Below are 17,809 nucleotides of genomic sequence, written 5' to 3' on the forward strand. Positions count from 1 at the left end.
TTTTTTGATTTTGGTAGAATATTTTTAACTAGCTTTGTTGCTTTGCATCAGTGATAATATAAAAAAAACCTTAGCTAACGCTTTCACGTCCGTTGATTTTTTTAATTTAAATATTATGGATAATTATTAATTATAAAATTTTAAGGTCATATTGCGAAACTCAATGTTTCATACAATTCAAATAAAATTAATTAAATAGCGAAATTGAGTAAATACTTATATATGTATAAAGCATTTTTGCATAATTTTATGACCTGCCTGCAGTTTTTCAGCAACTCGTAAGTGGTGTAATATGATAAATATAATACGTACTCAATGCTAATCTAGAAGGTCGATCTAATGCAATTGCGTGTTACCTTAAATTGTGTTATTTTGTGCCTAAATTTAGAATGACGTTATTAAAGAAAAACTAGATGTAAACATAATTGTAATTAACTAAACTAGCACGATTTATTTTTTATAGATTCTGACGTATTTATAATAGGATGTTGTTGATCTTCGATCTTATTATCATTTATTACAGACATTGCTATTAAAAATAGTTATTAACAAGTCGACGAAGATATAAAAAAGTAAAATAAAAAGGATCAAAGTTCATAAGAGGTTGACCCCTCACCCTGATTCACTGTTATATATATTGTTATGTAGGTATAGTCATTACATTATATTTCATACTTTTTTGTACATCATGTCTTCTTGTGGAAATTTCCGAAAATTCTTTAATAAATGATTACAGTCTTCTCAGCCTTTCATTACTTACAGATTGAGTATCGTAGGTCTTACCAGACGTATGTTTTTGATTTTCTTTTGTGTGTATTTCAATATTTAACATCTTCATCTCTAACAGGCATAGCAACTAGTGGCGAAGAGACTCGAAGGCCACATTCAGGTATTTTTCGTGTGTGTTATTAAAATGCCTATGCGTTGGACAGGGCTTCAACAAGTCCTAAAACGTAGTCCGTAGTAAGGTACTGTGTCAGCAAAATGTTTATTTACCTAAATTACTACACAAAAACAAAATAGCACGAGTCCGAGCTGCAGGTGTCAGTATCGAGAACGTAATTCTACAGACACGTCTCCACTATGTATAATTTGCATATTTTATGAGTGAATTGTGTTTGTTGCCCACTGGTCAGCTATTTTAAGGCAGACCAAGATCTCCGATATTTGACCACGCAGTTTAACATATCGATAATAATTTATAACAGAATCGGTGACGTGTGGTTTTATTGATACCTACGTTAAAGTTGTCTTATTACCATTTTAAATGTCAGCAGTTTAACTACCAATTCTTTAAAGCTTCTGATCAATTCAAGGGAAGTGTTTAAATTAAAAAACAGTAATATTTTTTAACTTATATATTCCATTCTATCTCCAATTAAATAACTTATTTTCTAAAAATAATAACCTCACTTTGTGTGACCATTCCATCTTCACATACTTATCAATAACAAAATAAAATTATCACGAGTACACATAACCATTTTGTTGTCTTAATTCTAAGTAAAAAATATTTATAAACACTGATCAATGCTAAGTATACAATTATCTAAATTATTATAATTTTTTCGTATCTTATAGAACGTTGAATAGTCAACGTTTTAAAAGATAAGAAGGACCTAATGAGACTTCCAATATAAAATTAAGCGTTGTTTATTTATTTTTATTGGTATATATTGATGATGTTATGACTATTTCATTTAACCCTCACTTTCTCTGGCGCTATTGTACTTTTAGGGTAACTTAGATATACAGTCCAGAATTACATGATCACAGACCAGAATGACAGGCGGTGAAGTGCGTTGTCAAATCTTTGGTGGCCCTCAGAGCTTGTCATTCTTTATAGACTTCGCTGCGTCGCATTCGCATCCCTCCGATCATCACAGAGGTAATGATATCAACCAATCGTAGAGCTGCATTATAACACGCGCTTTATGATGATTGGTTATAGCCTCCTCTAGAGTGGTTATCACTAACTTAATCGATATCGAGTTTTCTAAATGCGCCTACTGTGCCATAAATATCGTTATCTATTATTGGCGCTGGAGTAGTGTTGCATAAGATACTGAGATTTCTAAGGTGGTCCCTGACTTCGTCAACGCGGTTCCTCCATTTCTTAGCCAGCACGTCGATAGATTCTTCCTCGCCACCCCATTCTGCGGGCAGTACTCGAGCAGGTATGTGCTCCAACAGTTCATCGACTTGCGAATGGATGTAATACTGAAACAAAAGCATAGTGAATAACGGGTGCCTGTTTTATATCTTAATAATAACTGATATGTACTCGCAGCCGTGTGGTTCCCGGCATCAATACAAAAAAGTATAGGACCACTCCATCTTTTTCCCATGGATGTCGTAAAAGGCGACTAAGGGATAGGCTTACAAACTTGGGATTCTTTTTTAGGTGATGGGCTAGCAACCTGTCACTATTTGAATCTCAATTCTATCGTTAAGCCATATAGATGAATGTGGCCATTCAGTCTTTTCAAGAATTTTGTCTCTGTCTACCCCGCAAGGGATATAGGCGTGACCATATGTACGTATGTATGTATGTAAGTACTCGCAGCCAGATTAATACGTCAATGATGAGTTAACATTTGCAAGATTAAACTAGACTAAGCTATTAAGAAAGATCGTCTAGAATTAAGAAAGTACTTCATAAATACTATGTTCTATAATATAATTACGTGACTTAACTTGATCTAACTTTATAGTTAGATAGGTGCGCAGTGCACCTTCCAAGTAAGATGCAATGGTGCAACGGCGACCTAACTTCGAAATAAACCGGCAAGCGACCAGTTACCTAAGCTACATTGCAGATAGTAGGCGATTAAATTAATTATATTTATGACGACATCGCCACATGCAGCTTGCAATTTAGAGTTTATGTCGTACCTACGTGGAAAAATTCTTTGTTATTTAATAATAAATATCATAAATTCCAATCATGCATTTGTGTCATGCTTGTCTTGTTAATAGACTTTTATTTCTGTTATATAACAATTAGATATCTTTGTTATGATTAATACGAGTATTTAATATAACACCTTTGAAGGCTGTATACTCATAGGCAGATAGATATATTAACTTATTTGAATAATTATCACCTAGAATTCGGAATATCTATCAGCATATGATTTAACGTTTTGCTAAATCCAAATTGTTTCGCTGTGCTGTGATTCAAATCGGATGGATTTGATTTCTCTGTCATTGATTTCACTAACTATAATAAAACATTATAGTTATTTACCCGTCTCCTGATCTTCTCGTTGACACAGGACCTCATGAGCTGCAGTGAGGAGGCGAGGAAGGGTCTGGCGCCCACCACGTGGATCCTCTTCATCCTCTGAGGGTACGCAGCCTGCGCCAGGTGGATGGCTCGACGAACCACGTTGGCGGCCGCCATCACGCGCGCCGCTAAGGAACCACGAACGTGTGATAGCTGCAAGACATTTAATTTATTATGTAAGGGTATAGTGTAGTAAGTTCCTGTGCCGCGTGGTTCCAGGGTGTGGTAAAAGGCGTTATCACTATTTGAGTATCTTAATGCCATAATTAAGTCATACAGCTGAACGTGTCTTTGCAAATTTTTTTAAGACTGTTGGCTCTTTTTATCCCAAATTGGATATAAACGTGATAATATGTATTTATATATGGAGTAAGTTCTATGCATTCGGCGATGGCAACGTGTATTGTTAGTCCCCGAGAATAGGAGCCAATAATACAGAACTAATGGGACACTATAGAGATTTTGTAGTGATTCAACAAAGGGTGCGCTTTGAGAGAGCAAACGCGACGCCCGCGCACTTCTGTCTTATTCGGCGCGGGTAACCGAAAGCTTGGTAGAGCCATAGACGGTGGTGGGGTAGTTCTATATGATTGGAGTATAATGTATAAACATATATAAGGAAAATATTTAAGAAGGGTCAAAAAAAATGTTGTCGTAGTTATATCTCCCAGTCTTATCTTAAAACCTACTAAATGGCTTATTATGAAGATCCGGCACCAACTGCTTGCTTATGTCAAATAGGTTGATTAAGGAGACGATTAATTTCATATTGAACTAAATAATTTTCTGCGAAATTGTGTATGTTTGTACTCTACGCTTTTTGTCCGCGGGACGGTTGTCTTAGTTGTCCGGTCAACCGGAAAAATAATATTTCCACGCCATAACGGCTAAATCGATTTTGATAAAATTTTAAGAGAGATGATTGAGGAGCAATAATACGGGGTAGGTAAATGTTTTTTTTTTACGAGCTACTATCAGATAACCCAATAAGTATCGATAATTAAATATGTTTAATCAATATAATATGTATAGGATAACTACGATAGGAAGAGCTTATATCTTTTTTTTACTTCCTTACAACCAAATTAAGTAATTCATGATCAATGATATTCATGATTCATCACTTCCGTTTGCCGTAGAACCTTCAATTTACAATAGCTATGATTGCTAAAATTCACAATGTCAGATTTTACTATAAGTTATTAGGATGTAGAAGAATGTGTTAATTAACGGGGTTGAAGGCCGGTATGCGAATTATATTAGCAATGTATTATTTCGTTCGCCTGCCGTGTCCTTATCTTATAAGCTTTGATATACTATTATTCCTATGAAGTGCCTTGAAAGTACAATAGATTAAAGAAAATAAGAAGTGTTATGGACAGAAGAAGGCCACCTTAAAACCTATTGTATGGATTGCCTCTATATATTTATCTATTCATTAATAAATTTATTTAGGTAAGCTATGTTATTTCAGAATTCCGTCTATTTTTATTTATTTACATACTTAAGTCCATAAAAGCTTAACTTGATCCGACAATGACTACAATCCTGGATTGGGTAAGATCTTTACACTGAACGACTCTCATCTTTTTCATCATTTCGATAACTGCCCTTTAAAAAATCATAAGTTTTATTAATTATCATGGGACATTTTGAGCATCACTTAAAAATTCTCATATTTTTGGTTTCTTAACATTGCTTCACATCGAATGGATAATTTAAAGCTATGGTTAGTTGCGCTTCCAAAGCGCAGTGCTGAAAAGTACAACACAGTAAAAGTAGTTCATAATCCAAAATTAGAACGAGAAGTTTGGACGAGGGAATACATTGCTATGGAGAATTACTACAACGTACCTCCCAAATAAAAACATCTCCAGCGATGAAAGTCTCATCATGCATCCTGGCGTCACTGACGAGGAGTATGGCCTTGGCGGCGTCAGCCACGTCGGCCGCGCTCTCCGGGTAGCTGGGCTTCACCCGCAGTATGGTCACTCTGTAGCCCTCGTCGGTCACCTTGGGGAGAGGCACTATGTCCCTGAGAAAGAACATAGGTCTAATAGAACTTTTGTTTAAGTATATATTTTAACCATAACACCTTCGAGTTGATAACGTGAACTTCGTCTAGATATTATACTCCGTTAGGTATACACCTGATACTTAGAGGTAATGGGTGTATATTAAGCAGAATTGGGAATAGTACGTAAAGATACAACCATAAATATTTTGGCAAAGTGTTTAAATGACTTTTCAATGCGATACTAAAGAACAGAATAAAAAGAGATTGAAGTAAGGTAAGAAAAAATATTTTATAATTTATTGCCTAGTAAAAGACATTAGCGTGCTAGTTTATATGCTTAACTTGCACGTTAATGTATTTTACTTGTCTTAAAAATCCATACATAAATTTATTCCAGAATCTAAACCAGGAAGATTTATTATTCTTCCTATTTATTCCAAAGTTTGTTTTAATTTAAATTTATGTTCTCCAAACACGTATTGTACATAATCTAAATTACGCCGAAAACAAAGAATAAGTTTTCACACGCAAACATTAGTAACTTTACGACTATTTTATTGCCTTTGTTTGGCATCTTGATTATGGCACGTATGTTCTCACTAATCTGTTTACGTGTGTGCATTTATTTATAAGTTATTTCTTTATTGTTCTCCACAATCTTCACTTTACATCAAGTGGCTGTGTTATAGGGTACTAGTATTATAAATGACTAAGATTGTGCCTGAACTGAGCGGAGACAGGTATAGTGTGGAGTACCACACGGAAATCTTAACTACTTCAAAATCAGTTCAGTCATTAATAATGCAGCAGTCCCTAAACGAATTTTATTTGAGATTTAGTTGAGTTCCCCTGTGTCGGACACGGAGATAAGAACGCCTCCAGCTTAAACCTACATAGCTTAGACATGTCAGATAAATGAAAAAAAATGATTTAGCATAATACTAACAAGAACTTGCAGGCATTGCTAAGCGGAGGTTCATTAAGGGACCGGTGCTCGTACAAGTCCCTGTGCCGTGAACGAGACAGGAAGAAGGCCTCCAGCTTGGTCCTGGTTCGCTCCATGTCTAGCCGGCAGCCTCTCACGAACAACTCCAGGAATTTTGTGTCTGTGGACAAAACATCCTGCAATTCATATTGGTAAATGTTTTCGATGTAGCTGGAAAAATAATAAGGCTTATTCCAATTAAAAAAATATCAATCAATCAATCTATATTAAACGTAAATGCCATAAGGCATTCTCTACCAGTCGAAAAACTGTATATTTTTTTAAGAATATTTTTAACGTCTTTTGGCTAACCCTTAAATGCAGCTTTCAATTTACATTACTTTTTCTTATTGTACATGTTTCTATAATGGTGAAATAATTTTTGACATCGGTGTAATACTTTTTGAGTTTATTCGTTTCAAATATATATGTATATCATTTCTCTTTATTATAAGTTTGGATGTGGATAAACGTGATAATAACTTATCGGGTAAGTATTTTTTTTAAATTAATTTCACAGAATGAAATTGCGGAAGTATCTTCTGCCTTGGCAACCATTCCTACACCTATAGTCAAGTGGGTGTAAATTTTCGCAAGATGTTGTGAATCACTGTTTTATGGCTTATATCATATGGTGCAATGTATTGTAGTGTCGGATTTTTGTAGTGTTAATTGGGCCAAGATAAGGCATGTTCTTCATTCATTAATGTCATTTGCTCATTTTATTATATTATTACTTACATTTTTTAATACATTCTGATGTAAGTGTAAATTAGAATTAATCATACATGAGATGATTGTTCCTATGGCATTTTGCATTATTTAAAACTTTTATGAGTAGGTAGTACATATTTTTAGTCACGTCGTTTTCTCTTGCGGGTTAAACAGAGTCAATAGTCTTGAAAAGACTCACAGGCCAGGCCACGTCAGTACAATGACAAGCTAGCCCATCGCCTATAAGAAAACTCCTAAGTTTTACATTATAAGTCACAAGGTATAATAAAAATATGTAAGACTCCTCTACATAATTAAATGCCAGCTGAGATATTGTAGACGTATTCACGTGTCAATGGTTGAAAAAAAAAAAGATATGCAATAATTTATTACAATTCTCAAGGGTCTTCCTCCTGATAATAAATTTGGACAATTAAAACTGACATAGGTCGGATATTTTGCTAACTTACTGCTAATCTTGCAAAATGATCGATAATGCTGACGTACGTATTTACTTTGACTGCAAGTCTAAGATGCATAGTATTAGTATTTTGTTATTAGGATGAGTTATGTTTATGTTTTTATTTTGTACTTAATTTATTTCATTACGTCTTTATCCCTTACGGGATAAACAAAGCCTCGAAGATTATCGCATCTGAAAGCAGATTCGGGGATTTGAAACGCGGTAAGATGTCATTAAGAACTTGAAAAAAGGCGAAAGTGTCATATTATGAAGATGAGCTCAGATTTTACTATAATCTGGTTGTGAACTACAATCAAAGTCAGGTCAAGAGTGTCGATTAGACACCGAAAAGCTATTTTAATTTATTGAAATATAAAATGACGTGAAAAAGTGCCTGCAAATGCCTATTAAGAGAGTTTTGAAAGGGTATGGAAGCGAAAGGAGGTAGCTACGCAGGGAACGCTAAGTGGAAATATGTAGCCTCTGCCTACCTCTCCGGAAAAGACGAATGATGTTATTTATGTTTTTTGTAATAACTGAATGAGGTCTCAGGTCTATATGCGTACAGAAATAATCGACAATGGGACACCATTTCAACAACGTTTGTTGTCATCAACGATTGTCGTATATCTTTTGTTTTAGGTTTCGGTTGCATTACGACATATTGGTCAAGGTGCACCATGCAGTTTGTTACGTGTCGAGTCGCATAATTACCTAAATTACGATTTACAATGCATCGTACACTCGCGGGTGTTGCGAACTGCAGTGTAGCGACACTGACATAGATTGCGCCTGTCATTTGCTCCTAATTGTCAATACATTACAGCTTCATAATTGTACTTACTTACGTATGTTATTACAGAATAAACTAATGTTTCTATGACATAAGTAATAGGTATTACGATATACTGTATACCTCTTAAGATGACATTTTTCCATTTACTGGTTGCAATCAGAAAAATTTAAGGGACCTTCGGTTTATTTTTGATCATATTTTCAGATGAATTTTACTTTTCCCACTTCAATCTTTGCATAATGCACATCATTTGCATCTTGCATTTTAGGCATTTAAACTATTTTTAGTTTAGTATTACGCGATAGTAACTTTAATTATTTTACTAGTAAGTAGTAATAGTTTGTCGTTATAATAAGTGACACCTTGTATCATAAGTTGATAATCAACAAATTGAAATCAAAAATTTCAGTACAACATAATAAACAATTGATAACACACAGGAAAACCAAAATGCAGATTGGCCGACTCATAATTTTTAAGTACGCTTATAATAAAGATAAAGTATGTCTTATATCTTGATGAGGAAGCGGTCTTTATCCTTCAGATGGAGTCTGGTTTCTGAGCTTGGGTAGACATAAACCGGTCTAGAGTCTATGATTCCATTACGCAATTGCCATTTACGGCAACAGAAATCTGCATTTTCACCAAACTAACTGCAAATATGGCTTTTATTTTTAACAAACTGCAAAAATGGCTTTTAATGTTTCGATTTTTTTTTTGTATGAGTATGTACCAATAATATACATACATATTTTAAGATTCAAACATATCTACTATTTGAGTATCTATTAAGAACACTGGCGGCATATCCAACCTTTGAAGTAAGTAAGTTTTCCGAATATTACCTACAGAACAACCCAATTCTACCCGGATCATATTAACAATACAAAAATTCCTCAGTACAAGTAAATCTCTTAAAATATTTTATCATTATGAAATTGTTGTCGGTAGCGTTATTTTCTTTCTCAATTTCCGTAAATGGTACATCACTAAATGAACATTAAAAAAGAATCCCATCCCACGTACACTTCCTGCCACGCGTGCATGGTCGCCAATATTTTTTAGCATAAAGATTGTTTTGTAGGTAAGATATCTCAAGAAATCACGGAACTGTCTCGTTATTATGTCAGTTGTTTATGGTAAATGGGTTGGTCGGGTTGAGTTTTAAGTACTTTGTTTTACAACATTTTAGTACATTTTTAACCGCTTTTTATTTTCTTAGTATAGATAAGGTAGATCTTTTATTTTTGATAAACAAAACAACTAAATTCTGTCATTATGAAATCTCGTTTTTCAAAAAGCAGGTTTTCTTGTAAAGGTGAACGGGTAGGTATAAGATGAGATAGAACTATATAGGTGTGAGTGTTTTATGTGATACTTAGACATAGCTTATCGTAAGAATAAGCATGGGTTCCCACTCATTTTTAGGTAGGTATGTAAATGTATTGAAAGCTGGATGACATAACAAAAGAGTCAATGTGCATTTATGATCGAAATTTCCAGAGAAATACCCTTACTAACATTGGGCTTTAATGCCTTCAAAGTCAAATAAAGGCCATGGATAAATTAAAAAAAAGTTCTGCCTAGAAGTTTGCGCAAATACTCTTTGGCCAGAATATAAATAGACTTACAGGGTTGCCACCTAGGGTTGCGAAACAGAGGCATGAGCGGAATTGAAATAGTTACAACGTTTAGAAAGGGAAAATAACCTTTGCACGCTCTACGAAAGGACGGAGTAAGCATGAGCCTTAGGAAATTAGGGCCACCGCTTATTAACTATCAAATTAACTATTACTTCTGGCTGTAATCATTACGTACTTCAAAAAGGCCGAGCAGTTTTTAATATTGTTTATCTTATCAATTAATCTAACGTTATAATAACTTTTACATTCCTATCTACTTTAAGTAAGAAAAAAAACAATAAAATTTTATGTCCCACCTCGCTAAAGTAATGGTGTTTTATTTGGCGATAAAAAACAATCAAATTTAATGTTCCAGCTCGCTAAAGCTATGGTGTTTAATTTGGCGATAGAACACAGAACGCAAGTAAATATCATTTCTATAGGTAGGTACTTATATGTATCGTCGTGGATTCGATAGTATATCAATTAAGAAGTCACTCGCTCAAAAGCCTCTAGGCTAAACCTCTTATCGTCTGTTATGAAAACCTCCTGTAACGAATATTTATTAGAAAATACTAAATGTAAACGCACCGCATAAACCACGTAACTTACACGAAGTACAGAACTACACCCGTCTGACTTCCGTAATCTTTAAGGAACCTAACATTACAGGGTTATAAATGGTAAAAGTTAGATTTGTAGCAGTCTTTTTTAAATTATTCGGTACGTGAAAAATCCCACGATAAAACAACAATAAGTTCCCAAACAATTGTCAATTCTGACCCCGGCAGTACAAGTATAATTTCCACCTTGCAAACACCCATAATAACATCATTTTGGCTTCAGTATCAATTCCTCCGAAACTGGTCGTTATTTCGAAGGCTGCCCGAAGCCGGTAGCGGTAGTCATTAATTAATACCGGGTATATCTCAAATTTAGCATTTGGTCATTGTTCCTTCCGCATTTTAGTCATAGCATATGTATGTACATATATAGTCCAACAACTCACTGAGCTCATGAACACTTAGATCGTTAATTAATCTTCAGGTTATTATAATTAATCTTGAGGTACTTTAATTCAACTCTACTTCATTCTTTTTTAATTTGGTATTCGAGGGAAATAGTTATGCGAATATGCTTATTTCTATGATCCAAATTTAATGGGGCTGACGTTACTGAGTTGGACATTATCTCAAAATGTGTTGAGATCCGATGAAGATCGTTTGAGTTGAGATAACCCATAACACTGCCAAATCTATAAAAAGAAACAAACCTTTTAGAAAGAATTATAGACAAAGTAAATGCCGATATTACTACTAGGTACATTTTTTTCATTAAGTATTTTCTTGTTTCACAGCGTTAATGTTAAAATATAGGAATTTGCTGCGGCGTGATCTATTGAATCTATGTATATAAAATCAAATGCTTTGATTATGCATATATTGTGTGTGTTTATTTGAATCGCAATCTTTATCTTTAATAGGTAAGTATATTGCGACTCCTTTTTTACGATATACTTAGTAAATGCAGACCTATAGGTAGGTAATATAAGTATAGACCTACAATTAAATAACTGCAAAAAAAAACTTTGCATACCTAATGAAACCGTACCAAAATCGGTTATTTAGCGAAGTAATGATAAACAAACAAAAATATTTATGCGGAAATCGACTTTGTTTTTACTGTGTAGAGAACACACAGGTGAATTTTATGAGACAAATTAACTCTGTACGGAAACTAATATCGATTTTGTTCAAGGCAAACAACAGCTATGATTTTGGACTGGATCAAATAAACTACCATATTTTGGTGTGCTGACAAACTCCGGAAATCAAATGGCGTCACATGGTCTTCGTACGTAGGTACCTATTCTGACGCGGTCACATCAATGTTTCACTTTTTCATGTCATAAATGCGATCTAAATAGGGTACCCAAACAAACCCCCTGCCCCTTTGCATGGATATAATCAATGTTACGGATAGCTGCTTCAAATTTCTCATGTACATGTGTAATTTTTACTGCCTTGAGGTTACAATAGATTCTAACCTATCCCACAGCATTAAATGACCGGTTTTATAAAAATCTGAGGTCTCAAACCAGGTGTCATCGAAACAACATCCATCCGGGTGCAAAACCCGTAGCAGGTGGGTCTGTGACCATTTAATAAAAATTCATGTAATTTATACATTTCGGTTATCGAGAAAAAAACCCACAAAGCTTTGATTTTGCTATGTTAATGAGATTCCGACGAGATCAATGTGTTATATTATATGGAAACTGGATATTCAAATTGTAAGAACGGCTCGAATTGAGGCCTAAATATCTAAAAACAACGATGGAAGAAACTATTTTACTCATGGTATTTTTTTAAATATCTACTTGTTTAATAATAATTATAACTTAGATAAATTGGGTACAATATCCGCTGGAAATTATATCCTATGAAAATATGACCTGATGTTTTTTTTTGTTTAACATAAAAATTAAATAAACAATATTTTTTTTTGTTAGTGGTTCGTTGAAATCTTTTCTATGAAGAAAAAAATATATTTTCAAAATAATTACTTTTGTTTATTAATTACAAATATTTCATCAAATTTCTAATTAAATTAAATTATGTTGGACAGTAGAATAACTTAAGTTTATTATTTTGCATATCTCCTTGGCGACAAAATACCAGGATTTTCCGGTCAAGTGCTAATGTAAAATTTTTAGTGAATCGGTAATTTTATTGTTTTAAATATGTTAAATACAAAATGGGATTATCATTATGTAAGTGCAATAAGTATACAACGTAAGAAGTGAGTTTGTAATTATAATAAATTGTAAAGTATCTTTATCATAGCTATTCTAGAGTATGTAGTGCGTCGCATGCCGGTAGATATCTACTTACTACCTAGTAAGTAGACATAGTTTAAATAATATAATGATACTTTATATTATTCAAATAAAAGTCATCTTTACTTTCATCATAGTCTAAGAAAATTCATTATCTTATCATATGTGATGGGCTATTTCTAATTTTTATCCCATTGTATGACCCAAATTAAACAAGTTTCCTCTACTGGCAGGTTCACGGTCAGACAGGAGTTCCACGTAATAACATGACCATTCCACACCAGGATCATAGTTGCCGAAACCTCACTGGAGAAGCAACCAGGATAATCCAACACCAATAGTCTCGAAAACACTGAAATGCCACATTCAGCTGTATGGCTTTATTATGAAATTGAGATTAAAATAGTGACAGTTGCCAGCTCATCGCCCCAAACATGAAGTCTAAGTTCATTAGCCTTTCCCTTGATTGACTTAATTACAATCGCACTTGAAGAAAAGCAGCTGGCACACTTGCTACTTGTGTGTTTCGTGTAATATCAAGAGTGATTTCGTTTAAAAGGCTGGAAGTTCATAAAAAACGTTGCGCCGCGATCATTGGTATGTAATCAATCATCATAGCTCGCCTGTTTTTGTAGTGCCAGTAATTTTCCCTGCTTGTGTCTCAGGCTCGAGAAAAAACCTGTATGCTGGATCTACTAAAAGCTCATAATCAATAAAATATTACTGGTTTTTACACGAACCGACTCCCGTCTGACTTTCCCAACCATTACAGGAGTTTCTAGGGGAACTTCACCCATATTGGAATATGGAATTATACATCCAATTGCTCGAATAAGTAGGTTTCCTCAGGATGTGCCATCACCGTTTAAGGAGTACCTACATTCTATTGTTGAATAATAGACAAACGGTTTAACGACTAAGTATTTAGAAAATAAATTAAAAAAAAAAAACAATTTATAAAAGGAATTGTAAAATTTAATGTACGAAATTTATTTGTTTAACAACGTGTGATTTGTATCAAACAAATGAGGTTTTGCTAATAATCACGTTTTGCTGAATCGCATTCACACCGACTGGATGTAAGGTATAGAGGACATGTATCTATGCTACAATGTTAACTCGTTGCCAGATAAAGAATGTAGATCTCACTATAATCTATCTATAGTATAGTAAAATTACAGCTGCATTATGAGTAATCTCATTACATGCCAGTGACCTAGGCTGAATGTGTGCTTTATAGATAATTTAAAGCAAATATATTATTTATTTATTTTTTACCTTAATAATTATGCACCTGTATTATTATAAAATAAGTGAATAAATATGTTTATATTATAACAAATGTTTCTTACTCATTAAAACTTAATATTTTCAAATCTTTTATTTTATTTGGCAGGTGGTTTTCAAGCAAAAAATGCTGGGTGTGTACTTACCTACGTCTTCCGAATTTGGTAGATGTGGAGAAGCAGCAAGCATACTACGAAGGTCCCTGATACATCTTTCCAGGTCCCCGGGTGCCTCACCCAGGTCCTGTTTCATCATTTCTGCTTGTTTCACAGAAGGTCCCTGAAGGAACGCCATTGCTGCACTACTTGCACAAAAAAAAACAAAATATCAAATTCTAATCTATGCAGCGAACTGTTCCAAATTTAAATTACACGATTGCGTTCTCGACTCGAACTGAGAAAGGACAAAACTGCGCGCGAATCACGTTCAACCTCTTTTATAAACATGCGACCATTAGAAAAGGTAAGGACGGTAAAGTCCTGTGCACACTGATCCGACAACAAAACGATACTGCATGCTTTGATCTAAAGCCAATTCATTAATCACACATTCTTCATTAATGTGACCTAGATCTATTGGAAGATTAGATTTTACCTGATACTATACTCGTATTTATAAATATGTACCTACTCTTTTGAATATACAGTTTCAGATTAACTTTGGTTAGTTAGGTGTGGGTATCGAATCGAGATACAATAACAATCACTTAAAACATTCGCATCAATAAATAAATAAATAAATATATACGGGACAAATTACACTGATTGAGTTAGCCTCGAAGTAAGTTCGAAACTTGTGTTACGAGATACTAACTCAACGATACTATATTTTATAATAAATACTTATATAGATAAACATCCAAGACCCAGGCCAATCAGAAAAAGTTCTTCTCTCATCATGCCCTGGCCGGGATTCGAACCCGGGACCTCCGGTGTCACAGACAAGCGTACTACCGCTGAGCCACAGAGGCCGTCAATGAAAAGTCATCTGTTGGACAAATAAAGACTGTTCCAAAAATCCTGTTTAGAATTTTCCGTACAGTTTCCATGTAATTGAAACAATTTTAATGACTTGCATTATTGATAGCACTGGTAACTGATGTCATAGAAAATGAACGAGTATTGTGTTTCGGCTAAGAAGCACACCAAGGTTCACGATATCTATGACACCTTGATCGCAAGTTCTACAGTCAAAAGTTAAATAAATGAGAAATCAGTCAGAGGATACACAATCTCGGGCTATTTTTCCCTATAGGTGTAGAACACATCTGTCTCTTTTTCAGTCTTATAAACAGCTGTTGACTTCCAAGCTTGAAGTCGTAGATAGCGCGAACATGGAATATATTTTTCAGGTTGCGCGTCAATCATGCAGTATAACTTATATCCTGTAAACTCGTTTGAAACGTGGGTAATGGTTCCATCAGTTCAAAGTACAATCCCAAGGAGGCCATCAACCGTATATAAAATTTAGCTGACATTTGTCCTATATGTATAAACAAGTAATAGCCATGCACAAGCACAGGTCAAAATGAAGACATAATGACTGAAATCGAAGACACGACACTTCCAATTAGCAAGATATCAGTAATAGCACAACCAAGGTCAAAATACAAATCACACTTAATTTTTCATCTTTTTAAATTTTGTTATAGTCATATGAATTTGAAATAAGTATAGGGAAAAGTTCAGATTTCTTCGGGATCAATTCACTTAAATCAATGCACCTTTTGAGTCAGTCTCTAAAACCAAGGTATGCAAGGAAAGGAAAGGTTCGGATTGATAGTCAATCAGATACCGAGTGCTCCATTTTACCAGACACCCTGTATATTTGTAGTTGTAGATTCCTCTCTGTTTTATCGTTGCATCGTTTCTGTCAATGAAATGTACTACGCTTGTTATCTAGTTGTGGCGATGAGTAATACCTACCATTGAACTATTGCCTTGATTTTGATAATACTTGTAATTAAATACTTCAATGATTCATCTTTGAAAGGCTATCTGTGAAATAAGACAATAATTGTGGAAAATATGATGACGAATAAAGATTTTCCTTTTAATGATCACTTAATGAAGCAGAAACCTACATGGTAACTTTTTCATGTCGTAAACTGACTTATACAAACGCTTCTTGGGCTTCGAGAAGAGAATACGTAACCGGGTCTAATGCCAGATGAAACAAGAAAAAATGTTGTATTTATTTATTTGCCTTTTAAATAATACAATGTTCAATGTCTGTGTGTGTTAACAAGGATTAACATTTATTAAATAAATACTTATGTAAGTGATAAATAAATTGATGTTAGCTTAGAGGGTGTCAGGCATCAACTTCTTCAAATATTAACACTTTGAATGATGTATTTGCATAACAAACATGCATCACAGATTGTTACTTTACACATATATCAATCACGTCTAATAACCCTTACGGAGTAGAGAGAGTGAGAGAGCCAACAGTTTTGACAAGAGAGGGTCCTTCAATATTTTCAATAATAAGGCAAACCTACCTATTAACATGACACATTAGATCCCTATATGTAGGACATCCCTACACAGCACATCGAGGTAGCCCCAAAAGCTTACTTTTAACATTATTAAAACTTAACATAAACCTAACTAATTATTTGTTCACATAATTGAATTCATATTGAAATTCATATCATATTCAACTTTTTATGACTATTGCGAAACCTAGACAGGCCTTGCTGTTGTAGTAAATTTAGACTAAATAAAATAAATATTTAGCTAAAGTGCGCCCACAGCTCACCCCGAGTAAAGTTATCTCCCGTTCTCGAGGGAATTTCCAAAAATCCTATCTAAGCGGATGTGTTATAGTTAAAAATCTATTTTCATGCCAAATTTCATTTCTATTGACTCAGTTATTATTGAGATTCCGTGATCAGTGAGTGAGTTTTTACGCACGCATATAAAATTAAGAGTCTGGAGAAGGAACACATACCTTTCATACTGGTAAAAACTACAGTTCCCGTGGGATTTGCCAAAACCGTGTCTCATTTTATAGGTATTGCTCATTTCTTCGCTTTTTAACCGACTTCAAAAAAAGGGTTGGTTCTCAGTTTCATCTTTGTTTTTTGTGCTATTATATGTTTTACTTTTGTTTTGCAATAAATATTTTTTCTATCTTTGTTCGAACATACGTGTGTTTGTTTGTTTGTCCGCAATTATTTCACGTTTCGCTGATATAATAATAATTACTCCAGGTACTGTCACGATTCACTTTAATAACCGCGGTCGTTGGAAGACTCCAGGAGAAACCTACTTTAGAACTATAGGTGAAGTGATGATAATAGGCCGGCTGGTGGTTCCTTCAGTTGAGACTGTAAGACAAGAGTAGTAATGATGGCAGTATTTCACTTTTTTTAATGTTACCACTACTTGCGGCGCTGCTCTCGCGTTTATTATCACGAACCCTCTTTCGTTTCTCAATTTTCTTACCCTTTTTGGACTCCTAACAAAATCCCTTTAGGTTTGTAACTTTTAATTTACCAGTCGGTCACACACATTGGGTGGCAAAAACGGCATCTCGACGACCCGTTCGACGTGAGCCCAACCAAGAGCACGCCGTTATGAGGCCGCCCAGGGAAGCCAAAGCCATAGTTTGCACTATAACAAAAGCACAAAGTCTCTATTAAAAGTTATCATAGGTAACGGTGTATTAAAAAATGTTAGATACTATTAATAACGTTGCATCTAAGAATACAATAGGCGATAGATGACGTTGCTATATAATTTTATTATATGTTAGGTTCTATACGAAAAATAAATAAATATTATATAGAT

At 34.3% G+C, this 17,809-nt stretch overlaps 1 protein-coding gene across 1 annotated transcript; it reads right to left on the reverse strand.

Annotated features, from left to right (window-relative positions):
* Positions 1-1,378: 1,378 nt before the first annotated feature.
* On the reverse strand, positions 1,379-14,379 carry LOC106134158 (retinol-binding protein pinta). The gene is made up of 5 exons (XM_013334127.2): positions 14,159-14,379; positions 6,253-6,412; positions 5,144-5,324; positions 3,251-3,442; positions 1,379-2,220 (listed from the first exon to the last, which is right to left on the reverse strand). The coding sequence occupies exons 1-5, from the start codon at positions 14,304-14,306 to the stop codon at positions 1,978-1,980; spliced, it is 924 nt and encodes a 307-aa protein (XP_013189581.2). The 5' UTR covers positions 14,307-14,379; the 3' UTR covers positions 1,379-1,977.
* Between the last annotated feature and the right edge of the window lie 3,430 nt (positions 14,380-17,809).

This window comes from Amyelois transitella, chromosome 22, assembly GCF_032362555.1.
Source record: "Amyelois transitella isolate CPQ chromosome 22, ilAmyTran1.1, whole genome shotgun sequence".
Lineage (NCBI taxonomy): Eukaryota > Metazoa > Arthropoda > Insecta > Lepidoptera > Pyralidae > Amyelois > Amyelois transitella.